At 43.5% G+C, this 24674-nt stretch overlaps 4 protein-coding genes and 1 long non-coding RNA gene across 5 annotated transcripts; 2 read left to right on the top strand and 3 right to left on the bottom strand.

The window, feature by feature from the left end:
* Window positions 1-643: 643 nt before the first annotated feature.
* LOC108236246 (synaptogyrin-3) lies at window positions 644-10591 on the bottom strand. The gene is made up of 4 exons (XM_017416787.2): window positions 10366-10591; window positions 6939-7173; window positions 6434-6579; window positions 644-4747 (listed from the first exon to the last, which is right to left on the bottom strand). Exons 1-4 carry the CDS (start codon window positions 10465-10467, stop codon window positions 4538-4540), a joined length of 693 nt encoding a protein of 230 aa, XP_017272276.1. The 5' UTR covers window positions 10468-10591; the 3' UTR covers window positions 644-4537.
* LOC119617517 lies at window positions 7168-17129 on the top strand. The gene is made up of 5 exons (XR_005233838.1): window positions 7168-8746; window positions 8898-9021; window positions 9784-9880; window positions 14187-14313; window positions 16371-17129. It is a non-coding gene; the product is annotated as an uncharacterized LOC119617517 (long non-coding RNA).
* LOC108236175 (synaptogyrin-3-like) lies at window positions 12537-16473 on the bottom strand. Its single transcript, XM_017416665.3, has 4 exons — window positions 16367-16473; window positions 14582-14816; window positions 14183-14328; window positions 12537-13025 (listed from the first exon to the last, which is right to left on the bottom strand). Exons 1-4 carry the CDS (start codon window positions 16466-16468, stop codon window positions 12837-12839), a joined length of 672 nt encoding a protein of 223 aa, XP_017272154.1. The 5' UTR covers window positions 16469-16473; the 3' UTR covers window positions 12537-12836.
* Window positions 17130-17519: 390 nt separating the features above from the next.
* On the bottom strand, window positions 17520-18701 carry gfer (growth factor, augmenter of liver regeneration (ERV1 homolog, S. cerevisiae)). The gene is made up of 3 exons (XM_017416480.3): window positions 18455-18701; window positions 18027-18238; window positions 17520-17892 (listed from the first exon to the last, which is right to left on the bottom strand). The coding sequence occupies exons 1-3, from the start codon at window positions 18665-18667 to the stop codon at window positions 17730-17732; spliced, it is 588 nt and encodes a 195-aa protein (XP_017271969.1). The 5' UTR covers window positions 18668-18701; the 3' UTR covers window positions 17520-17729.
* A 208-nt stretch (window positions 18702-18909) lies between these two features.
* Window positions 18910-23981, top strand: drg2 (developmentally regulated GTP binding protein 2). The gene is made up of 14 exons (XM_017416478.3): window positions 18910-18958; window positions 19169-19261; window positions 19980-20140; window positions 20901-20990; window positions 21079-21139; window positions 21375-21465; window positions 21552-21624; window positions 21728-21818; window positions 21951-22048; window positions 22275-22351; window positions 22462-22550; window positions 22637-22695; window positions 22789-22842; window positions 23690-23981. Exons 2-14 carry the CDS (start codon window positions 19198-19200, stop codon window positions 23774-23776), a joined length of 1095 nt encoding a protein of 364 aa, XP_017271967.1. The 5' UTR covers window positions 18910-18958; window positions 19169-19197; the 3' UTR covers window positions 23777-23981.
* Window positions 23982-24674: the final 693 nt, after the last annotated feature.

Genomic DNA, 24674 nt, shown 5'->3' on the forward strand with positions numbered 1-24674 from the left:
TAAAGTGTTTGGGGCTTAATGAAGCTCAAACTCATCAGGGCTTTTTGTAAAAAAAAGTTAGAAAACAGCAAATATTCCTTGTTTTTGTTTACAACTAAATTCAAGGATCAGTTACAGAAACTCTCCTGTTAGAAATCAGAATATCTCGGCTCATTTCATCTGATCTTTAGCTCTAACTCTCGATTTCCTCCCAAAAATGACTCCTCTCCTGTTTTCTCGTCCTCGCAGCTTTTAGTCACCGTTTCTGTTCAGAGGAAGAAGAAAATCTTTACCTTTTCTCCGTCCTGGGGTTATTTTACCGACTTGATGTCCGTCATGCTCCGATGCGAACTCGTCAGCGCTTGAATGTAAACAAACGACTCATAATTGTTGGCAACAAAATCCGCCTCTGCTGATTTTGCTCATTTATTACAAATCGTACTGTTAATGTTTGGTTGCGAATGATGCATGTTTAGTGCTTATTTCTTATCGCAGATGAAAAAAAATCCAATATAAGACACTAACAAATCCTGTTTTTTGTCAAAGATCGTGGCTGTAAGTATCTGGGCTCAGACAGAGGTAAGGAGGAGGATGGAGCCGAGTCCGTCAGAGGAGTCAGGAAAGTGTTTGCATGATGTAAACAAACCATCACAGAAGCAGGCAGTCCAAAACATGTATTCTCTTTTATTGGGAGTGATGGTCAGACTAGAGTCCAGGAAATAGACAGTGACAAACATCTCTGTACACAGCGACTTTTACACTGAAGAGGCTTCAAGAACAAGAAGAAACAACCGAGTAGAAACAAGTTAAAGGGGGGGGGGTAGCACGCTACAGAATCAGTGTTTTCTTGCCTCTCGTTTAACAAGAACCTTTTTTTTTTTCTTTTTAATTTTGATAAACAATCAGTATTACCAGGGGGGTGGGGGTGTATCATAACATCCATGCAACGTATCGAACTGGAACCACACCGCTGACGGCGCCGGCATCACTACGACTAACGGCCTTTTTCGTCACTTCGGTTTTCACAAAACATGATGGTCGTGTAAAATGGCGCCTTTGACGAGTGTTCCACAAAGTATTTGCAACCAAAAAAAATTCAAAATTCAATTCAATTAAAAAGAAAATAGTGCAGTCTATCCAATAAATAACTATTGTTGATAATATTTTCTTATTTTCAGGACAAACCCGACCCCGGACAGCATCACACATGGTTTCCGTTTACTTCATGAACATACTGATGGGTTTTTATTTTTTTTTGTAATTATTTTATTTTATTTTTTACAATCAACCAATACCACAGTAGTGTACGTAGGCCAGAGCACAAAACACAGAATGCTTGTATTATTATTTTCATCTACCACAGCGACTAAATAAGAGACCGAAGCACTGAGAACGATAAAATATCCTGAACTGACAGCACCCCGGATTAATAATAAGAATATTATTAATAATAAATACCCCTCAGGTAACATAATCCCACCTTTTTGCCTCAGTCTTACCCTGAGAAAATGAAAATCTAGCCACCGCAGGAATAAGGATGAAGACAGACGCTTTCTCGGTCCTGATATCGCTTTCTGCCCGGAGCGTCACGGGCCGATTTCTCTCCGGTTCAGATCTTTAAAATTGAGGTTCTGCGAACAGATGATGAACATTTAATATCTTACCTGCTGCAGATCGCTCTTTTGACCACCTGGGTTTGGAGAAATAAAGTTTAGTTCGGGCTGAATTCATGAGCTGACGGCTGGTCGGAGCGAAGCCGAGATGAAAAAAAAAATGGATTATTGTCGCCTTGAAACAGATTTTCGGCTCACGCTAACGCCGCTTCATTAACTTTTTATACACCGGCATTGATTATTCTGGCAGAAATACCGTCTTATTCATGCCTGAAGTGGAAGTGCTACAGGTTGTAAATCACCATAACATCCTCTGTAAATAACTGTCATTCTAAACTTTATTGTAACGTTTCTTTTGTTTTTCTGTTTTTTTAATTGAAGTTGCTTTAAGATGGCAGCAATCCCCCATCGTCTCTGCTCCGCTCAGACTAGCTGTTAGCTCGTCATTCAGGTCAGAACTGTTCCTCCAAGCCGAGGCCGTTCAAAGCGCTATCTGCTGCAGGTAGGATATTAACTGCTCATAACTATTCCAGGAAAGTGCCATAAACCATAAAAGGTGCAGCTTTTATTCAAACTTCATTGATACTTTTATAATAATAAATATACATATCATACAATCATGGCCCAATCATCCTTTTCTAATCTTATATTAAAAGTACCGGAGCAGTTTGAGCATCTGGTTTCTACTGAGTGACGCCGGTGAAGGTGTCAAAGGGAAGAAATCAGTCCATAAACGCAGCACGAGGCGAGGTCTTCAGTGTGAGGGTGTTGGAAAGACGCCCTGTGTGGTTCTTTAACTCCAGTAGACGGGCTGCAAGGACCCGAACCCTACAGGACCACAGTCACCCCCCCTCTGCTCTGTCACTCAGCCAGAACCTAACACCGAGGCAAACCGAGAGTCTAGTGAACAAGCAGTATGTAGATACCCCCCAGGGGTGGGCAATCCTGGTTCTGGAGGGCCACTATCCTGCAGGCTTTACTTGTTTCTCTGCTCCGACACACCTAACATCTAGTCCGAGCGACACCAAATGTCCAAAGCTGCCTTCCTAAAACAACTCCATGACTCCAGTTTTATTTATTTATTTTTTTGTTACATGGGGGTCCTTGTCCTGGTAGATTTTTAGCGCTATTATGTCATCGTTTGTAAAGAAAAGCTGTGGTTTTGTTTTTATTGCTACACAAAGGATTTAAAAATCTCCCATTTTGGAATAACCCCAGAGCAACTTTTTGAGGTTGGAGTTGTTTCAAAACAGCAGAAATTCGCTCTGGTGGCCAAACTCGAGCTATCTACAGCAGGCAAGATATTAACTGTTTGTAACCTCACGTCAAAAGAGCCCGTCACACACCGCTCACGCGTGGACACACTCGGCCACATGGAACGGACAGATCCAGCAGAGGTGTGTGTAACGTCAGCACAAAGACGCCGCTACACACTGAAACGGACAGCTACTTATCCTACGTCCTTCCGACAATCAATCCATGTCACCGTAGCAACTAATTCATCGACACTCCAGTTGTCTAAAACATATCTTTTATTTTGTTTAGTTGGTTTTGCCTGAGACTTAACTGACTCCGTTCTTGAACCCAGCCTTGACTGAAAGCTCGTCTGTCGTTCCCCCTGAAATCCCCCCGCTCCCGTTAACACGGGCGTAACGTGGGGAGCAGAGGACAGGGCAGTTTGGCAGCTTTTTAAAAAAGAAAAACAAAAAAAAACATAAACAAAACTCATTTATAAAGAATATCCCCATTTATTCACACAACTCTCAACACATAGGACACTGTCTCAAATAACACGTTATATACACATTCTCCTGCACTGCGGATGATGCCTACAGCTAATTTCTTTTTTTAATTTTCTACTTTTTTTTCATTTCCATCAATAAATACTCTATAATACTTCCAGGACAAGAGCATCATTAGGCCCCTTCCAAATATCCATTCATGCACGAAACAGAAATAAGGTGGGAAGAAAAGTGATTAATGGGTGTTTTTTTTAAATTCAATTAAAATAAAACCATGGATGGAGTAAAACTATATATATTCTGACACGGTTTGTTGTTTGAATTACTGATTGATCTCAGGAGGTTCTAGAAAAGATGATTTAAAAGCTTCTTGAACGACGCTAATGAGACGAGTCAGTTAAGCGTCCTCGGCTGTTTTTATTTACTTCGAGTTTTGCAAACTCCAAGTAAACGATTCAACAATTTCAGCCCGGAAATGTACTTAGTTGTGGGTTTTAACAGCTAGTATGTGATTTGAGACAGTGCCTGGAGTTCTCCTAAGCTGACTCGGACATACAGTACATTAGAAACCTGCCTACGTAAGGATGGGACGTATTGCACTAAGTCACAAAGCATTGTTGTTTGTTTTGTTGTTGTTTTTTTACAGCATGGTGAAATCTACTAAAATGAAGTCACTTTCTGAAACACGCAGCACAGTATGGCACTTAGTTGATCTCTAAGTTTGAAAAACGTAGATTTGATGCAAATGAAAACCAGCAGGGAATGTGAGGAGAGCTTTTATTGTAGCAGGGGGTTTAAAAAAACATTCCTGGTGTTTTGGTGTGAAAAAGAGGGACCCCTGAATGAATCAAAAATAACGAGGTGACGTCTGAGTGATTTAACGCAGCTTTGTTCATTTCAGCTCTTCCTTTCATGATAAAATGGTGTTGGAAAGCCTCCTCTTCGGTGTTTCCTCCTCTAGTTTTTCTTGTTTTATCCGCTCTGACGCGTCATTTCTGCGCCGCAGGTCAGATAAAGCTGGAATGTTCAGGAAGGGCTGGAAACAAGAGGAGGAAACAAAGAAGCAGGAGGCCATTCCTTTCTCGTTTACACCGCCACCAAAACCTCTGATCGTAAGCGACTCGCGACAGAAAAACCACCGAAAGCAACTTCCTCCTGTTCGTCTCTCTCTTCCTCCTCCCTCCGCCATCTTGTCTACCTTGTCTAGTAAATGGGAACCTGGTACGTGGGCGCCGCGTTGTTCTCGGTGAACGGCGGGTTCTGGTAGGTTTCCGTGGTCTCGGCGGTGCCGCCTCCCGGCGAGTTGGAGGGGTACGGCTGGGTGGGCGCGCCGCCGTCCATGTGCTCGGTGGTGAACAGGGTCATGTCTGTCCCGAGCAGATACTTCTGGACGGCACGAACCGTGAGGCCAGCCTGCAGAGGGGGAAAGGGCGAAAAACAGTGGACTAAATTAGTCTTCGTCGCTTCAGAAAATCACTTAACATTAACTTTTATTGTGCTAAGATACGCCATAATGTAACTTTCCCCCATTTTTTATTTGATTCATTGTTTTGGCAGGAAAGCATTAGGCACAAAGCTAGAGTCTACAGGTGCCGGGTGTCATTTGTGCTCAAAACAAACTGAACCGGAGCAACTTTGTCAACTTTAGAAGGTGATTATGACTTGGAAACAAAACACAAATATGCTGCATTTTATTTACATCAGAAATCCAAGTCATGGATTGATGCTGCACCCAACTTAACGGTGTTCCCGGTGAGAGCTGGAAAACCGGTGGGATTTGCTAATTAGCTCACTACAATATGTTTCTCTGCTTTTTATGAAGTCAAACATGTCTACTAAAGCATTAAAAATGTGTTGCTGCGGCTGCGACGACTTGTTATGTGACAGGCAGCCATGTTGGACTGATACTTGTCCATCAAATCTCAAACCATGTAGGCAGAGAAATAGCTCAGAGGCCGAGGTTCGCGTTCAGGGAGGACAGAAAATGAAACGTTCCCCACCCCCCGACCTTCGTCCTCGTCGCTATCATGGGGGTTTGAGTAAACGTGTTGTGTAATAAACTGAGCTGTTCAGCATCCCAGAGATGAAACTTCTCTGGGCGGAGGAAGTGACTGAAATTCCTCCCAGTTGATGTGTAATACAGATTACAGCCACTGGAAACGTTTACTTATAATTGCTGCTGCACAAGGAAATCACAAGATCCTAAACCCAAACGATCATACCCTCCGGTCACTCCCTGATGTGTCCAACTCTACTGGATTATGACTTTAGGTTTATTGTCCTGGAAACGCCTGTTTGTGTGTCTGTTAGCAAAATATCTCAGGAACCACTGGGTGGATTTTAACAAAACTTTCAGGAAATAATCTCTGGATGCGGTTGAAACTCTGGAGTCAACCATATTCGAGACGGCCGCCACCATTAAACGACCTGAAATAGCCACAACTCGGTCAATTTTGCAAATATTGAGCTGAAACTTGGTGCTGAAGTAGCCGAGAGTCATCCCCAACTCATACTCTGAGGCCTAATTGCTCCGATCTTTGTTTGAAACTTTGCCAGGAAAGGAGGCAGAGGATGTGTAGTTTTTTGAAGGAAGGCTTTCATTTGTCAGGCTCAGAGTGGAGATGCTGAAACTAAACTGAGAATCTGCATGATTTACAGACTTACTGTGGGTTGTGCATCTTATATATTTTCTGTTGCTTGTGTGGGATTTAAAAGGGAGGTTATAGGAGCTAAAGTGCTTTTGGCTTAAATGCAAATGAAACTCAGATGGAGAAATTCCCAGTGACGCTAAAATGGACGATGGGTATGAATATTTTTAATGAGGATATGAAACAAGGAACAAAATTACTACATACTTGATGCACTTTTTGATTTTAAAGCTTCATTTAATGTTACTCATGTCAAAAGTATTTGGTACACTTTTGATGTTCAATTTGTAGGGATGACTGTGCGAGAGGCATTTGTGGGGAAATTATTTTGATTGTTTTTTTTTTTAAGTGAGCATAATCATTTAGAAACACAACATTCACGATATTCGTTCCATTTGTTGCACTGAGCTGTGCGACAAATAGTGCTGTGTGTGCGATTTCCCATCCTCACCCAGGTGATGATGGAGAAGAAAGAGAAGGCGATGGCCGCCCGAGCTGCGTCCGCTCCCTGGTTGAGGGGCAAATCGTCCGTTTTAGTCCGAGACCACTGGTTGGCCAGGAAGCAGAAACTGACGAAATACAGGAAGGCCCAAAAACCTGCCAGGGAATCAGCAAAACAAACTTAGCTGTTGATAAATTTGAGGCAAATAAACACAAGTTGTGTGTCGGTGATCTGTCTCGCTTGAATCCTGATGGTTTCTGTTAGAAAATAAAAAATGCTCTCATTTCTCTAACAGCTATTGTCAGATTTTAGTTTCATTTCTCCTAATGCAGTGTCACCTGAAACAAAGGCCAAACGCTTGATGTTTTTGGGGAACCCCAACCTCTGAGTGCTCACTTCTAGTTTTGTAACAAAGTGTATAAACCTGAGACACATGTTGCTGCTTTTAACGGTGCGTCTCGTCGCTGTTTGCTCGGCGTTAATGGTTTTAACAACGTTTATTTTCCCCTCTCACCCGAGAAGCCGATTTCCAGCATCACGGCCTTCTTCCTGTCCTTGACGGAGCTGATGGAGGAGAACTTGTAGTCGAGCAGGAAGAAGAAGGAGCACGCCAGCAGGCCCACCAGGCCCACGAACATGCCGTAGTTGCACGCGTCCGAGTTCTTGTTGAAGACGCAGTGGAGGCGCTCGCTGCCCGTGTTCACGTAGCCCTCGTTCACGATGGAAGCGAAGACGACCAGGGAAAATATCTGCAGACAGAACGAGGAGAGAAAAAAAGCTTTCAGCTCATTTTGCTTCACTTCCTCTCAGTAATGAAACACTCCTTGACGTGTGCACACATACCAGAACTTTATAAGCTCCAAAGGTTTTCTCTCTAACTTATGTTTTATTTTTGAACAACACCCATTTCTTCAGCCTTTCCTCCGTATTCAGGCCTTACAGATCATCGTGAATCAGCTGACTAACCTTCAGTGTGACACACAAACACACACGCACTAGTACTCGGAGGGGTTCTGGATCATATGATAAAAGAAGGACACACAATGGGATAATGTCAGGCCAACACTGGAAACTAATCACATGAGTGGATATGATCGGAGCAGATACACACGCCCGTGCTTTCTCTGAATCAGTGTGATGAAGCCGCTTCTGCAGTACGTCACTGAGCTGCATCACGGTGTGGCAAGGAAGGGATTTTATCCAGTTATAAAACAAAAAAAACTAATTTTTATAATTATTAAGTATAAATCTAATTTTTTAGAAAAGTTAAGAAGTTGGTTAAAATGTAAAAAACTTTTAAATCCTGAATTAAGCAATTCGTTTGAATCTTTGTTTAAAGGCGTGTACAGAAGCAGTGGTTTCAGTGTCTGTAATGATCAGTTTAATTTTATTTATAAAATAGGAAGAGTTTGAAAAACAGGTGAGAGAGAAAAGTTCAGTCCAGTGCTTGATTCATTTTAAGGGTCAGTCGGCAGATTATTTGCTGAAGGGTTCATTTTTTTCTGTGCCAGACTTCGTCAAACAGTCTTATTTTTTTGAGAAGTTGAATAAATGCTAAGCTGCAGAAAACTCAACAAGTTTAAAAAGTATTGTTCAGGAAAAAATGTGAAAAGATGAACAGGAGATCGTCAGCTGATCTTATATGTGGATCTGAGCTGCACAATATATAAAAAAAAAGATTGATATTGCAACAGAGACGTGTGTGACATCAGTATCATGACACATTCCAATAAATCGCAGATAAACTCCATCTAACACACCTGATTCAGTGGTTAAATCACCTCTTCATGTTCTGCAGAAGCCTGTTAATCACCCATTGATTCAAATCAGGTGTGTTGGAGCAGAGAAACAAGTAAAACATGCAGGATGGTGGCCCTCGAGGAGCAGGATTGGAGACCCCTGCTCTAAAAGGACACATTTGTCAATAAGATGGAACGCCACTTCCCTAAAAGCCCACAGCCTAACTTCAACAACAGCATAGCAACTGTGTGGTTTCCTATTATTGTATAGTTCTAGTCTGCATGGGTTAGCGTGTACGTTCTGATCCCTCATAAAGGAACCTCTTTGGTGTTTTTTTGTGAGTTTGAAATCATTCCTAGTTTTCGCAAGAAAAACAAACATTTCTGGCTGAACTGATTAAACCTATCAATGTGTTACACCAAATAAAGAAGCTCTGTTCCCTCCACACCATGACTTAATTGAAATAATATTGGTACAAAACACGACTAGCTGTCATGAAAATGTTTGTTTTTGTTCTCCCAGATGTTCAAACGGCAGCTCAGATCTGCTTGGAGTGCGGTTCTGTGGAAAGGTTATGAACAGGTAATATCTTACCTGTTGTAGATAGCTCATCTGAAAACCTCAGCCTAATTTTGACGCGACTGACGAGCTAACGGCTAATCTTAGCGAGGTTAAGCCCGTAGTGGAGAGCTGCTCACATAATCTCTGTTTACGTTGCTGTTACACTCTGCAGGAAGTGCCTCAGATTTCACCCGAAGTGCTACAGCTAGCTGCTATGGACCGCCACGAAGTGTCCGAGATTGGCACCATCCCGGCCCTGCTCAGACCAGCCGTTAGCTCATCCAAACTAAGAGCCGGTAAGATGTTATTTGTTCGTAATCTTTTCCACAAAACCTGACTTCAAAAGATTTGAGCTCTAATAAGAGATTATCAACTCTGGATCTATCTGCGAACAAAATAGTACAATCAGCCACAACAATAAAACCACCTGGCCAGTACTGTGTAGATCAGTGGTTCAAAGCTGGGCTCGGGTCCCCTCTGTGGGCCACAAAACACCAGGCTGATGGTCCTGAGCCGATCTACAGAAACCAAACCAAGCGTATTTATGCTATAGTTGTTACCAAGTATAACAACAATAGTCATAAATGGGGAATAAGTCATATCAATTTAATCTATCTGTGTTGTCATTATGCTCTTATTTATTTATTTTTTAACCAATGTGAAGTTCGGCCAAAGGCACTCAAGGTGGCAAGTCATTGTTAATTTGTCGTTGTTATTTTCAAAGCCCTGGTTTAGAGCTTTATCTCATTACTAAAAACAACCAACTGAGGGGAATTTAGCTGGTTGTAAACATGTTTTAACGCCTGGTATGCAGTGAAACACAGCGCTGTCATCAGGTGATCCACTCACTTCATCCTCAAGTTGCTTTATATCATTTTAGTTACATTTTCTGCCTTTCTAATCTAAATTTATTGCTGTTTAACCTCGACAGAAGCCTTAATATTTCACTGATAATACTACAGTATCATCAGTATTTCACGGTGTAGTTATACTACAGTGGTATAATACAATAAAACACGCTCAGTGAAATGAATTCAGTGCACTTTGCTTCCGAAAAGGCCTGCTCTGATCACTGAGAGCTCCTCTGAAGGACCCGGATGTCAGGACTGGACGTATGTCGGCGCGTGCGTAATGAAGGACGCGGACCAATCACAGGTGAGATGACGAGTGTCGGGTAAATCAGTGAAAATCACAGACTGACAACTGGAAAAAATGAAGACGAAATGTGGAGAAAATAACAATAAAAGCACAAATATTAGCTGCAGGGTTATCGTGATGAAAATGGTGAATAATTAGCCTGCAGGTCTGTGTTCCTGGTTCCTAACAGAGTCGGGCTGCTGTGTTTAATAAGGTGAATTTAAGCTAACAGCTAATGAGTGATACTGGTTCTGGTTCTGGTTCTGGAGAACATCTGTACAGAGGCAGCAGCTCCGCGGTGAGGCGAGCAGCAGGCCCGGTAACACCCAGCAGGACGCCCCTCCGGCTCACACGAAAACCTCAGCCTTCATTTTCCATTTTTACATCTTAAGACGCTCATTTATTCAGTGTCCATATTTACAGTTAAGGACGGGTCACGGGTTTTTATCGCGCGCGCGCACGCGAGCAGAAATAAAAAAAAAAAAAGAGTATCTCTCTCTCACCCAGGACAGCACTCTCAGGATGGTCTGCGGCTGTTTGGCGAATGTTATCGGGTCGAGGGTGGACCCGGTTCGGCCGGCTCCGAACGAACCCACTCCGTCCATGTTCGGTGTGTGTCAGCGCGCTCCACGCTCCCGGCTCCCCGCGGCAGGATGGATGCTGCTGCTGCTGCTGCTGTAGGGACGGGTCCTGCGCGCTCCCGGAGGCTCGCGGACCTCGGCGGCTCGAGACACGCAGCGCCTCTGACGCGCGCGCGCCGTTCTAGCGCCGAGCGTCAGCGACGTTAGGAGCGTCAGAGAGTCAGAGCTGAATGACAGCTGAAATCTGCTGAAGAAGCTGAAACCGAGTAAAACTTTAAAAGAGCTAAACGCTAACTCAAAGCTAGAAGTACCAAAATGGTAGCTAAAAGTAGCAAAAGGCTGCATTGAAGCTAAAAGTAATAATAAGCTAAAACTAGCTAGAGTCTAAAAGTAACAAAAGCCGACTAAAAAGGCTAGCTAAAACTTAAAAGTAATAAATGTCTGGTTAAAAGCTAAAAGTAGCTAAATGATAGCTAAAAGTCCAAAAAGGCTGGTTAAAAATTTGAAACAGCTATCTAAAAATTAAAAGTAGCAAAAAGTTAGCTAGAATTTTAAAGTATTAAAAGACTGGTTAAACACTAAAAGTAGAAAAACAGTAGCTAAAAGCTAAAATTAGCATTAGATGGCTAAAACAAAGCAGATTTAAAAGAGAACCGTGTTGGTGAAGAGATCTGAATGTACTTTTATGGGGAAGATATTTGTAAATAAACTTAAATATCTTGAAAAATATAAAAGATGCAGAATATCTCCCACCTCCCAAAAGAGCTGAAGGTTTTAAAATATTAATGGGTAATATGGCTCAAAACAAATAATGGAGTGGATGATGACTCAGCATTCTTTCCTATAATACCCCTTTATAATCATAACAACACAGTCCCTGTTTCACCCCAACAGAACTCTACTTTATCTACATTAGAAATAATGAAGCTAAAGGGTCGCACTGATGTTTTATTATTATTATACATTTTCCACATCATCATGACCTGGTCTCCCTTAACCAACAAAAGGTATTTGTATTTTTAATTCCATTTTCTGTTTAAAAGAATTTTATCATACAGTCATCATGACTCATGACTGCACAATTAATCTGATCCAAACCTAAAAGTACCGAAACAATTTGAACACTGACCTCTGTTGTCCACCAGGGGGCGCAAATAGACTAAATTAAACACAATGAGCCTTAACCAAGAGATAAACATCATGACAGATTTCAAGTTTATTTGTAGAAAAACACAAAACATGGGAATAAATTGCTGTAAAAACTGTAGCAGCAGAAAACAACATAAAACACTGTAATATGCTCGGATTAGTGTTGCATTCAGGGGATGAAGTTAAATTTAACGGCAAAGATCTGAACTTTATGAGCCGTAAGCTGAAACACCTATCTGTTTAATAATAATCTGATATCACCATAAACAAACTGGAGCTGATGAGACGCCACAGCATCTTTAACCCGTTTCACAAACTCACCTTCATCTATTCAAAGAACCACGTTGCTTTTGACGGCACGTTATTTAAAACTATTAAAGGATTTAACAAGTTCACCAGTGATTTTGTTCTTCCTCCTGATCTGTGGCTTCATTCCTAACTTGGCAAAATCCGTCTAACTGTGTTATTTATTTGTTCGTTTATGTATTATGGGATTCTATTAAGTCTGACTGTGTGAGGGGTTAGCTGCTTGGCGTATTTCGGTTTCACTAAAATGAGCAAAATAAGAAATAAAATAAAATTAATGAGATACAAGGCACTTTGGCATTGGTTTTGCTTATCAGACCAAAGGCTATACAGCTACTGGAGAAACATTTTTTACAGAGAAAAAATGGTTTATATCAATAAATTTGTTTGTCGATGCCTCCTTTAAAAAAAACAAAAACAAAAACCAAAACATTTTGTTGTGTTACCACATTAACATGCTGTACGTTAACCCGTACCACCACTCTTCTTTACTGATTTGTACCTTTTTTGTGAATCCATATAGTATATTGTTTATAAAATCTACCTAATTGACTCCTTTTTCTGTAACTTAAAGCACATTGTGGCACTTCAGGTCTGAAAACAAACACTTTCATGCAAAATGCTCACCAGCACAGGAGATGAGAGCTAAAACAAATAAAAGGACGCTCAGTGTTTTGGCATTAAAAAGGAATAATAAGATAAAGTCTGAGAGCGCTTCCTGCTGTGTTACAGTGATTTAACGCAGCTTTGTTCAGGTGGAGCTTGGATCATTTCAGCTCTTTCTTTAGTGTTTGAATGCCTCCCTTTTCGGTGTTTCCTCCTCTAGCTTTTCTTCTTTTATCCGCTCTGATGTGTCATTTCTGAGCCCCATGTTTAGAGAAAAGCAGATAAAGTTAAAACGTCTTCGTCTTCCTCCTGCGCCGTATCCTCTATGTTTTCTAGCAGATGGGGTTCTGGTTTGTGGGCGCCCCGTTGTTCTCTGGGAGTGATGAGCTCTGGTCAGGATCTGTGGTCTCGGTGCCGCCGCCCGCTGAGCCGGAGGGGGACAGCTGGGCGTGCTCGGCGGTGAACAGGGTCATGTCTGTACCGAGCAGAAACCTCTGGACCGCTCGAACCGTGAGGCCAGCCTGCAGGGGCAGAAAGGACAAAAACACTGGAGCTAACCAGAACCCAGGCCACAGCAGGATTAAAAAACAGTGCTATCTGGATCATAATCTGGATCAGCATCTAAATTTAATCCATTGCTTTTTGTAAGAACCCCAACATTTCCTGAACATTTCCTCCAAATCTGTTCTTTAGTTTTTACCTGATCTTTGCTCACAGATAGACAAACAAACACAACCGGAAACAGAACCTGTCAACTGTAATGTTGACCTTTGACCCCATGACCCTGAAATCAATGGTGATTACCCTTGAACCATGAGGTGTCCAGCTGTGAAGTTTAACATTCCTGTTATACAGACTTGACCTTTGATTGGATCAGCACCAATATCTCATCCCTTCTTCCTGGCACCATGTTTGATGTTTCCTGAAGATTTCATGAAAATCTGTAACTTTTTGAGTCATCTTGTCCACAGAGAGACAGACAGACAGACAGACGCTACCGAACACATAACCTCCCTGGTGCAAGTAATAAATCCAATGAATGATTTAAGGTGCTGGAACAGTCGTGGTGGGAAAGTGGATTTTAACCACTTCAGCTAAACCCCTCCCCGTGTCTTCCTTTGGCTCAAAGTGTTATAACCGGAGCAGCTTGATCGGCCCAAGTCAGGAGGCCAGCCTGCAAGTCAGAGGCGAAGCTTTTAGTGCCCACAGGAAATTGCTCCGACCTGATGTGTAATACCGATAAAAGCAACTGGAAACATTTAAAACGCTGCACAAGAACGTCACAAGAGGATGTGGTTCATTGTTGTGCAAAATTACACAGAAATTCATTTATATTTGAAAAGCTGTAGCCTGTATAACCCTTGTAGACCCATGAACCCGATCTTTGGGATTAAAGTCACAAAGTCGGCTCTCGTTCATTGCTGCTTCTCGACACGAGGCCCTGACCGACTTCTTGACGTCTTATGGAGTATGACGGGCTCAGTGTGAGACTGCTGAGACTCAAATCATGTAATTCTACAGCTTTGTTCATCGTAACCATATCTCTTAAATATTTAGTGCTCTGTAATTTAAAATTTGTAGAGCTCTGTCACCAGAAAGGTTTGTGTTTACGTCGTACAACAAATAAGTCTGGACCTATGAGCTGAATGTGTGTGTGTGTGTGATTTCCTGTTCTTACCCAGGTGATGATGGAGAAGAAAGAGAAGGCGAGGGCCACTCGAGCTGCGTCCACCCCCTGGTTGAGAGGCAAATCGTCCATTTTAGTCCGAGACCACTGGATGGCCAGGAAGCAGAAACTGACGAAGTAAAGTAAGGTCCAAAACGCTGCCGGGAATCAGCAAAACATGAAAACGTTGGCTCAAAGTTAGCTTTTCTCACATTTGTCCTCACTTGAGGCTGGATTTTTTTTTTTAATTACTTTTTAAATGAAAGATTCCTCTAGTTGTTGACGGGTTTAAAACAGAGAAAACAGCCTTTGGAGTGCTCAGTTTCAGCTCAACATTATATATTGTTAAATGTGCACATATTATTGCTGCATTTAATAACAGTGTAGGACTCCGTAAAGCTCACCCCTCACCTGAGAAACCGATATCCAGCATCACAATCTTTTTCCTGTCCTTGACGGAGCTGATGGAGGGGAACTTGTAGTCGAGCAGGAAGAACGAGGTGCACTGCAGCAGGTTCGCCAGGCCCACGAACTCGGCGTAGCGACACGCGAACGTATTCTTGTTGAAGACGCAGTGGAGGCGCTCGCTGCCCGTGTTCACGTAGCCCTCGTTCACGATGCAGGCGAAGAGCACCAGGGAAAATATCTGAAATGGAAGAGGGAGACAGACAAACTGAACCTATGAATCACTGCTAATCAATCATTAAAGGACTGTTTTTAATCTTTTTTGTGTGTTTATTTGTATGAATAACGCCCATCTTTAGGTCTAACCTCTCTTCTGCCCGTTCAGTGTCGTAGATTGGAGTTTTCATGTGCCGCGCGTGGAACGGTTTGTGGGGAAAAGCTGCCGACAGCGGGTTACAAAGTGAGGCGATGATCGGTGAGCAGCATGCCAAGAGCGAGAGGCACGTGTGAGAGGTTTAATTTGAAAATGGAGTCGAGTGGGGAAGGTCAGACCGAGTTGCACTGAGTCTTTGTGGAGAAAACATAAGATTAGGTGCCGAGAGGGGAGCCGTGGGGGATGCCAGGCGTGGTGGAGTACAGGACATGCAGTGGTGAGATGTGTGTTAGGCTTCATTATGTCAGGGATCAGCTCCGACCCCCTTTCTGATGGACAGGTGAGCTCAGGCACATGACCCTGATCTGCAGTGAGCGCAGGGAGCAGGTGGAAGAGAGCCCGGAGAGGTGGAGGCATGCTCCGGGGAGAAGACCAATGTATTACTACGGGCGGCCATCAGAGACAGACTGTCAAGGCTTTGTTGGAGACCGGACCCAAGAACGCAGGCTGCTCGACAGACCCGAAGGAAAACTGTAATAATTCAAATAAAAGGCTGGCAAGGCAGCAACTATTTACAGAGGAAACTAAAATCACAAGGAAAACAGAAAGCTGACCTGGCAGCAAAAACACCAGTAATCCAAAGTAACATTGGACTGAAAGCCAGGAGTATAATTACTGAGGGAGTAGTTAGTTAGGTGGGAACAGCTGAGTGTAATGATTACAAGGAACAGGTGTGAGATGGAGGGACAGGGCTGAGAAGCAGAGCTGAGTTGGATGGCGCAGAGAAACACTGGGAACCAGAACTGAAGACAAGAGAGCTCAAGAGTCAACAGGAAAACACAGAAAATCAACAGTGCAAAAGCCAAAAAACACAGACTGGTGTTACTGCTGGGCTCATGGTGTGGGGAGCCACAGGGTCTGACTCCAGTCCACCTCCTGTAGGGATTCGGTAGCACTCTGTCAGTGACATCCTGTGTACACATGTCCCCTCCAGAGTCAGCGCGCCCCCACAGGGTGTCCGTGGACCGGCTGCATCCTCTGAGGGGCCAAGTCCCCCGATGTGGGACCAGCTCAGACATCAACCCCGACTCAGCGCCGATCTGCCAGACCGCTGAGTCCGGAGGGAGCCACACCCCGACCAGCTCCATTATCCTTATGATCTGAGACTCTAACCATCACAATATAGTCACATGACCATTCAGCACGTGAAGTTTCATTTCCTCTCCACCACTCCCTGTTGCTGTTGGTGTAACAGTGATGGAGCTCTGCCCTGGAAAACACCTGTGTAGTGGAGGCAGTGAGACCAGCAGCAGGACGTTTCTACAGAATACACAAAAAACTCATCCTTCATTTTCAGTCCCTACACACACACACACACACACACATATGCGCGCGTTAAATTAAAGCATCCCTCTCACCCAGGACAGCACTCTCAGGATGGTCTGCGGCTGTTTGGCGAATGCAACCGGGTCGACGGTGGACCCAGCTCGGCCGGCTCCGAACGAACCCCCTCCGTCCATCTGTGTCTCTGCTGCTCCTCTCCTCGCGCTGCTGATGGGACGGGTCCTGCGCGCTCCCGCGGGGCGCGCTCCCGAGCAGCACCCGGACTGAAAGCCCAATCCGGTCCAGGTCAGGATTATCTTGTTTTATTTGTTTATTTACTTTAAATAAAAAAGTTTAAAAAAAAAACAAAAGCAGATGGGAAATAATAAAAAAAATTAGAATGCTCCCATTAGACCTGGTTTCCGTCTGCATCAGTTTGATAAAACTTTGAGAAGAAAAGGCATGAAGTTGGTACATCCGGGCTCTTGGAGGCATCTGTGATGTTAAGTGTTTTTCAGTCCAATTCTTCTCCCGTGGAGCCATAGGGCTGATTGAATACACATTTCAGTAAATCTGTAAACCTCAGAAAAATGAAATGAACTCAGGTGCACAGGTACGAATGAGAGGTGTCTGTGCCATTTTCAACATGAAAAGAGTCAAAAAGTGGAAATTTAGCACATGTCAACACCAAATACTGTCCATTATCTGTTCATGTTAAAAACAAAATGTAAGTAAAAGAACACCTCACTATTGTTATCAGTCTTTGCCGATTTTCTTTCACCTTTTGATGTCATTTGTTTTGTTTTTTTTAAATTTACCATTATTTGCCTGTTTCATGTTTTAATATATGTATTACATGTAAACCCACCTTAAACCTTTCCCTCTACTGACCATTTTATGCATCACACAGTTCAGTCTGCCTAAATATATTTTTTGAATCACCTACTGCTGCAGTTTATATATATATATATATATATATATATGAACTTTAATCCATCTTTCAAGCTTACACAATCTGCTCAGATGCCTAAATTATTAAATGGGATACAAGCATAAGAATTATATGGTCTTATAATGATCAAAACCCATGACGATCTGGAAATGGTGTACTTTATACTCATTTTTCTGCAACGAAACAGAAATATCATGATTTGTACTTTAGAAGAAAGCAGTTTATATGAATTATTTCTCACAACTAAGTGTAAAAATGTATTTATTGGACTGACAAAATAATTTACCACAACTTTCAGCACATAAATAACATTTTTATTGCAATTACTTCACTAACGTAACTTCTACACACATAATTAGGGCTGTATAAGACCTGAACACAAGAATAAACTCGGCTCAGAGAGACATCGTTCAGTTTAATTTGGAAAGGAAAGGTAAGTGCTTTGTTTTTATCTTTATTTTATTAACACGTTAGTTCAACACAGCCAGTCGAGGCGCGTCAAGCACTCAGTCACAGGAGCCATCCTTCCATCCGTCCCTCCATCGCTCATCCACACGCGAGCAGTCAAACTCGGGCTTTCCCAGCCGGGCGTTGATGTCGTTATGAAGCCTGCAGAGCCACTGGGAGAGAGCGTGGCGGCTGCTCGTGTCCGGCTGGTTGGTTTTCAGCCTGCGGGGAGGAAACGGGCTTGGTAATTTCACCACAACTGGTTTGCCTGAGCTAAAACAAGTCGCAAAGAGCAACTGTGGCTGGACGCAACACCAAGCATCTAAGGGTGCCTGGTAGGACGCCGCCAGTCTGACCTGCCCCTGAGATCTTCGGCACATTCTTCACAGGGGAAGAACTTGGAGAAAAGGTTGATGAACTGTCCCATGTCCTGCTGCTGGCCGGAGGATGGACGATCGGGGTAATACGCTGCCATGGTGTGCAGATAGGACCAGGTGTTTCTCCCCAGCTCCTCCCTGTCCAAAGGACACTCAGGGTCCTGTTGCTCTGTTCCTGTAACATGCGTTCCCTGCGGGATCAAATGTCAATACACAAAGGGTCATATTTCAGTCACTCAGGAAGAGGAACAGGTGTCATTTAGACAATAAAACACAGCTTAATAAGATTATATGAGTGCAAGAAATGAGCGCTTTGAAAAAGAGCTAAGGAAAACAGCTCATTAAAGCGTTTTCTCATCAAACAAGGCTCTGAATGGTTCAGATCAGCTGATTTAACCTTTGGTCACCTGTGCAGCCGTCGTCGCCTGCTGTTTCTGCAGCTTCATCCACGATTTGAAGTCCGTGCAGGCTCGACACGGCTTCTTCCTCACCTCCCCAGCCTGCCCCTGCCCTTTACCGCTGTCCTCCGGTGGTCTGCTGCTGGTCCCCGGGAAAGGAAAGCCGTCAAAGCCGGGCAGGTTGGCGGCCGAAGGTTCTCTGGCTCCCGTGGGCGCAGCCATGTTCGCTCCGTGTATTTTAGCTTATGTTTCGGACTGACCCGCAGTTTGGATAAATATCAGGAATGTCAGCTGGATGGAATTAAACTAGCCACGAGCGAAGACATAGTTTGGTTGTAATATTTACGAACTTATACCATGGTTAGACAACCCGTCTAAGGAGGACCGTCTCCATACATGTGGGGTACGAGCTTCCTAGCTGAGCGTTTCCTTGTTTCTCCCGGACTTTTTATGAAGACGGAACGTGTTCCGGTTGGCGTTCGGTGCATGCTGCTGATTGTACCCGCTGTCAAAGTAATTTTCCTGCCTAATTGAACGATTAAAACCACTGACAGCATGCGCGTCTTATTCTGATACTAATTGGCCCACTCATCCTCCTCGCCGACTACGTTTGTAGCCGTTTCTTAGCCGCCGAGTGCCACTAGTTTGCAGGTTAGCGGGTAGCTAACAAAGCTAACAACTGAGAAGTGACACGTTTCTGTCGGATTTTTCTCCCCCTCGCAGAGTAGCCGCAGCCCACCTGGACCAGCGCCATGGGTATTTTGGAGAAAATCGCGGAAATAGAGAAAGAAATTTCTCGGACACAGAAAAACAAAGGTAACAGAGGGCAGCCGCACAGCTAACTACAGCCGGCAGCATGAGTGTGTGTTGGGCGTGTTGTGTTATATTTGTGGGGTCCGAGGGTATTTTGGGAACCCAATGTGTTCAAACCCACTTGAAGTATTTTCCTCGAGGTCGAGATTAAATTTCAACTAGGATTAAAACAAGCAGCATTGTGATAGTTGAGCTGATATCTTACTATCACTACATAATGACATGACTTTTTTTGTAAGTTAAGTTAGGGTTGACTCCAAAAGTTAATCAGTTGTAGGTGCACAACTAATGATTACAGTTCGTCCACTGGTTCGTGAGGCAATTTGCTAACGCTATAGACAGACAAACACAGGCAAAAACATTCAAGCCTCCTGCTTTTGGCTGCAGACAATAAAGAAATATCTTAGACGATGATGATCCCATATTTTTTAAAAAAGGCACATTTTGGTCACACAATAGGGGGAAAAAATGAGTTACCAGTCTGTGTAGCTTTTGGCTCCAGACACCAGCAACAGCAACATACATGAGGGAAACACAGCTCACCTGCTCTTTATGCTTGTATTGTCATAAAACTGTAAATTAGCCTTATGTGCATGGGTAAAAAACAACAAGTTAAGCAGAATTGAATTCCATATAGTTGTGTCAGTTTTCACCACACATGAGAAAGAAGCTGCTTGTTCCATCCCTGTCACTTGTTCTTGCTCTTTATTCGCCCCTCCAGCCACAGAGTACCATCTGGGTTTGCTGAAGGCCAAGTTAGCCAAATACAGATCTCAGCTCCTGGAGCCCTCGAAGTCAGCGGGGGGCAAAGGCGAGGGCTTCGATGTGATGAAATCGGGCGATGCTCGGGTCGCGCTCGTCGGTTTCCCCTCCGTTGGTAAGGTAGGTGGACAAACCAGGACTGGATTGATTCAGATTGTGTACACATTTTTTTTTCTTTTTTAATTTCTTAATAATCTTTTGATTTTTGATGAAATATTTTTATTACACGGTAAAGTACACATTATACAGATGCATGTCCCTGTGTTTTAGACTGTTAAACCTTAACCAAGTATTAAAGCAGTCTTTAAAAGAATAATTATTCTAAGTTGGTCAAGTCAGCAATTTTTCTTTGACTGCATTCTATCCACATAAGGCTTGTTGGGAAATATTTTTATCATTTAAGGCTATTTGTCACTAATATAAACAAAATATGTTCAGAAATAAAAGTGACACATGTTGAAACGCATTTAAATCTATTTTAATTTGTCAGTTTTGTTGCCTCCTTTGTCTTACAAAAGCAGCAAAAACCCTCCTGTTCATTTATACATTATGTTGGTTAAATGCTGCTAACGTTCTAATGACATCAAAAACACATTAAAAAGGACTGAAATGATTTCAAATGGTCATTTCCAGGGAGGACTGGAACATCTGTCACTTAAAGTAACAGTTAAGATCTTTTAAATGAGGTTCTGTGGAAGGGTTATGAATGATTAATGTCTTACCTGTAGTAGATGGCTCTTTGAATGACCTCAGTTTGGAGAAATAGTTTAATTCTGACCAGATTGATGAGCTAACAACTAGTCTGAGTGGAACCTGGACCGAAGTGTGTTGCTGCTGACTCAAAAAATCACAGTTTAAAATAATCTCTTATTCTCTGCAGTCCACCTTTCTCAGCTTGATGACATCAACAGCCAGTGAAGCAGCATCCTACGAGTTCACCACCCTCACCTGCATACCCGGCGTCATAGAGGTACTGGTGTTCATACCACTACGTGTGATCCTAACTGATGGTTCAAACTCCGTGCTCCGTCTTTACACCGCTCTTTGTTGCTCTTTAGTACAAAGGAGCCAACATCCAGTTGCTCGACCTGCCAGGAATCATCGAGGGTGCTGCCCAAGGTGCGTTCAGGCTTCATGCTTTTCTGTTTCGGTGGTTTGGACAGAAGTGAGCAGGCTGTGAAAACCCATGAATGTGATTATTTGTTGTACAAATCATAAACGGCTAAATGTGAGGTGGTGTTAATGCATTTGGGGAATAAGCAGTCAGTGTGTTTTAATTTAGTTACTGTCTGCGTAAAGAAGCCATCTTGGCTTTTAAGTGCTTGCCTCGTACTGACTTGCGCTGTTTTCGTAGGAAAGGGTAGAGGTCGGCAGGTCATCGCTGTCGCCAGGACAGCAGACGTGGTCATCATGATGCTGGACGCCACCAAAGGAGACGTTCAGAGGTTCGTTAGCATTGGCACATTAGAGCAACTGTAAAGCACGCCTGACTCTTATCGATGACTCCTGCTTTCTGTCTGCTGCTTTTAAGGGAACTTCTAGAAAAAGAGTTGGAGTCAGTGGGCATCAGACTGAACAGGACGAAACCAAATATTTATTTCAAGGTACGGTTTCCTTTTTCCTTTTTTTTTTGTTTTACAGCTCAAACAGAATCAGCACCGATGCTTTTAGCGCCGATCAAGTGAACTGTTTTGTTTTTCCGTGCAGCCCAAGAAAGGCGGCGGGCTGTCGTACAACTCCACAGTTCCTCTCACGCACTGCTCAGAGAAGCTTGTCCAGCTCATTCTTCACGAGTACAGTATCCTTTACGCCACGAGGGGGAAACGAAACGGACCATCTCGTGTCTCTGCCAGCGCAAGAAGTGTCTGAACTTCTCTGTAGCGTCCTTTTCAAAGTGGTCGGGTTGATTCCTTTAACCGTCCTCCTCCAGAAATCTTCAACGCAGAAGTTCTGTTCAGAGAGGACAGCACGCCGGACGAGTTCATCGATGTCATTGTCGGAAACAGAGTTTATATGCCTTGCTTATATGTACGCCAATAGCTCCCCGCCCACAACCCGAGTTTATTTATCGTCACAGCTCTTTTTAACGTCTGGTTTTACTTTCCCCAAGTACAAAAGTATTTATGTCATCTCTGCCGCAGGTGAAACGGTCGGCATGACTGGAGAAGAAAGTTGTCTAAGATCTCTTAACATTTTGTTTGTCTTGTATGCCTTTATTAGGAGTCGTCTTACATTTTTTTTTGTGCGTTCTCAGGTGTACAATAAAGTGGATCAAATCTCCATTGAGGAGGTGGACCGCCTGGCACGCAGACCTCACAGCGTCGTCATCAGGTCAGATGTGTGTGTGTGTGTGTGTGAGAGAGAGAGAGAATAATAGGAGTCTTACACTCCTTTATGCGCTGCATGCGAAAGATAAACAACTTGTGGTTTCTTGTCAACAGTTGTGGAATGAAGCTGAACCTGGAATATCTCCTGGAGAGGCTGTGGGAATACTTGGCGCTTATTTGCCTTTACACAAAGAAAAGAGGAGGTATCCCGCTTTCGTCCAGTACTTATTGTCGCAGATGCTTAGCAGGCCTCAGAGTTAATAATAACACTGTCCTCCTCTTTCATCAGAGCGCCCAGACTTTAACGACGCCATCATCATGAGAAGAGGAGCATCTGTAGAGCACGTGGTACGCGCAACACATTTTGTGCGCGCGTGTTTGCTCCAACAAATTTGTATTTGGAAAGTTGATTTATTTAATTTTTTTTTTTTTTCCCCACAGTGCCACCGAATCCACAGAACTTTAGCTAGCCAGTTCAAATACGCCCTGGTATGGGTAAGTAAAGTTAAGCTTTCACTTTCATTAATAACATTTTTGCTTTTATGTTTTTTTTATGAGATCTTAAAGGAAAAAAAGGACTGCGTTCGCCTCAAGGAGGTCTTTCTAGTTGGCTTGTTTCTGTGAACCCAGTGTTGTTTCTGCAAGCAAAGCAATTCTAAGTAACAGAAATGCAAAAAAGGACAAATGGAAGAACTTGGCAGGCTTGTTTTCGTTTTTATAACCGCTCTTTCAGAATAAGAGGCACTCCCAGGTGTGTGTTCCTCACAAATTGTCCATTAAGTCACATTATTGCCCCCAAGTAAAGCGAAGCTCTTATCTAAAGGTCCCGCTCAGAAAGCTTGATGTCGTGCGTCAGACTTTGTGCAAGTGCAAGATATAATTTCAGTTAAATTCACTGAGTTTGTTTCCATCCAACCATGTTTTATGAATCTTACTCTGTCAATAAGCAGAGCCAGACTTTGTATTTTAACAAAACACGTTAACAAAAACAAACTGCAATAACTTCAACAAATAATATTAATCCAAAGAAATTGGACCCAGTATTGAGCCTTGTGGGACCCCGCACATAATTCACAAATTATTTATTTATTTTTTGCACACGCTGAAACTTTTAATCAAAATAGCTGCGCCAAGACACGTAACGCCACGTTCGACGTTCAATCAGTAGGTTTCAGGATTTCAGGAAATCTGAAAACCTTTTGGGCGCTCGGCTCATTATGTGAGCACATTGTGCTGAGGTTTTCATATCCTGTTAACGGAAACAAATTGATTGACTTTCTGAGTCATTCAGTCCCTCTTCGCTGTCGAGTAACTGCTTCCAAACCGTGTCGTGTTTTTTCAGGGAACCAGCACCAAGTACAGCCCTCAGAGAGTGGGCCTAACGCACGTGATGGAGCACGAAGACGTCATTCAGATAGTCAAGAAATAAAAGCTTCCGGCTGAACTGTACGATAGTTGTACAGCAAAGGAAAACGACTAACGTCCTTATTTTGTATAAGAAATCTAACAGGAAATGGGAAGAAAGGGAACGCCGTTGGACAGGAACTGCTGTTTGTTTCCCTTCTGATTAGGATGTGATGACTTAGAGAGGGCAAGAAAGCGGAGAAATAAATTCCATAAAACATTTTAACAAATACAAGTGGGCTTTTATTTCTAGCGTTGCCTCAGCTGCGTTACACTGAGCCACAGTCGAACATGCCACCTGTTCGGTTTTTGTTCGGGGGGGGACGGGGAGGGGAAGAGTCCATCCTCCGTGCAGCCCTGCTGTTCGCCTCACCGTCCCCAGTGGCTCGAGGCAAGCGGGCCGCCTTTCTCTCAGAGTGTACGGGCTCCCAGTCAGTGTGCGCCCCATTGACTCGCATGCACACACACACACACAAGCACAATAGTGGCATTAAATATTAACAAGCGCCTCTTCGGTCTGGGAGAGGGGCGCTGAGCGGGAGGCTTCACCTGAGACGGAGAGGGGGCCAGGACACGCACCTGAAGATGTCTTGAGGATGGCTCGTCGGAGAGCGGCGCGCCTGAAGAAGTGCTGTTTCGGGATAACCTGAAGTGGAGCGAAGAGCGAAGAGATGGAGCGTTCCGGAGCGCGTTAACGAAGGTACCGCTCGCCGGGTGCGCATTGTTCAGGCGCAGGCGTGACACTTGATGCTGCTTGGCTCCATATGGCGCGGCCGAGCGCCGGAGCGTGTGTGGGCTGCTCGGGGAACCTTCTTTGCTGGTAATGTGTTGTTTCTACAGCAGGAGTGGGCCGCTTTTAATCTCCAAAGAGACTGGCTTGGATAGAGTTGTGCTCAGAGGTTTACATACACCCATGGGTGCGA

Source organism: Kryptolebias marmoratus, linkage group LG12 (genome assembly GCF_001649575.2).
Source record: "Kryptolebias marmoratus isolate JLee-2015 linkage group LG12, ASM164957v2, whole genome shotgun sequence".
Classification (NCBI taxonomy): Eukaryota; Metazoa; Chordata; class Actinopteri; order Cyprinodontiformes; family Rivulidae; genus Kryptolebias; species Kryptolebias marmoratus.

Excerpts from the sequence above, each read along its gene's own strand:
- LOC108236246 (XM_017416787.2), bottom strand. The coding sequence starts at position 10,467 with ATGGACGGAGTGGGTTCGTTCGGAGCCGGCCGAACCGGGTCCACCCTC. Across the intron at positions 7,174-10,365 it reads TCCTGAGAGTGCTGTCCTGG|ATATTTTCCCTGGTCGTCTT; the intron begins GTGAGAGAGAGA and ends TTCTGTCTGCAG. Across the intron at positions 6,580-6,938 it reads GCTGGAAATCGGCTTCTCGG|GTTTTTGGGCCTTCCTGTAT; the intron begins GTGAGAGGGGAA and ends ATTCCCTGGCAG.
- LOC108236175 (XM_017416665.3), bottom strand. The coding sequence starts at position 16,468 with ATGGACGGAGGGGGTTCGTTCGGAGCCGGCCGAGCTGGGTCCACCGTC. Across the intron at positions 14,329-14,581 it reads GCTGGATATCGGTTTCTCAG|CGTTTTGGACCTTACTTTAC; the intron begins GTGAGGGGTGAG and ends GATTCCCGGCAG. Across the intron at positions 13,026-14,182 it reads TCTTCTCCATCATCACCTGG|GCTGGCCTCACGGTTCGAGC; the intron begins GTAAGAACAGGA and ends CTGCCCCTGCAG.
- gfer (XM_017416480.3), bottom strand. The coding sequence starts at position 18,667 with ATGGCTGCGCCCACGGGAGCCAGAGAACCTTCGGCCGCCAACCTGCCC. Across the intron at positions 18,239-18,454 it reads AGGCGACGACGGCTGCACAG|GGAACGCATGTTACAGGAAC; the intron begins GTGACCAAAGGT and ends TTGATCCCGCAG. Across the intron at positions 17,893-18,026 it reads GCCGAAGATCTCAGGGGCAG|GCTGAAAACCAACCAGCCGG; the intron begins GTCAGACTGGCG and ends TCCTCCCCGCAG.
- drg2 (XM_017416478.3), top strand. The coding sequence starts at position 19,198 with ATGGGTATTTTGGAGAAAATCGCGGAAATAGAGAAAGAAATTTCTCGG. Across the intron at positions 19,262-19,979 it reads TCGGACACAGAAAAACAAAG|CCACAGAGTACCATCTGGGT; the intron begins GTAACAGAGGGC and ends TCGCCCCTCCAG. Across the intron at positions 20,991-21,078 it reads GCATACCCGGCGTCATAGAG|TACAAAGGAGCCAACATCCA; the intron begins GTACTGGTGTTC and ends GTTGCTCTTTAG.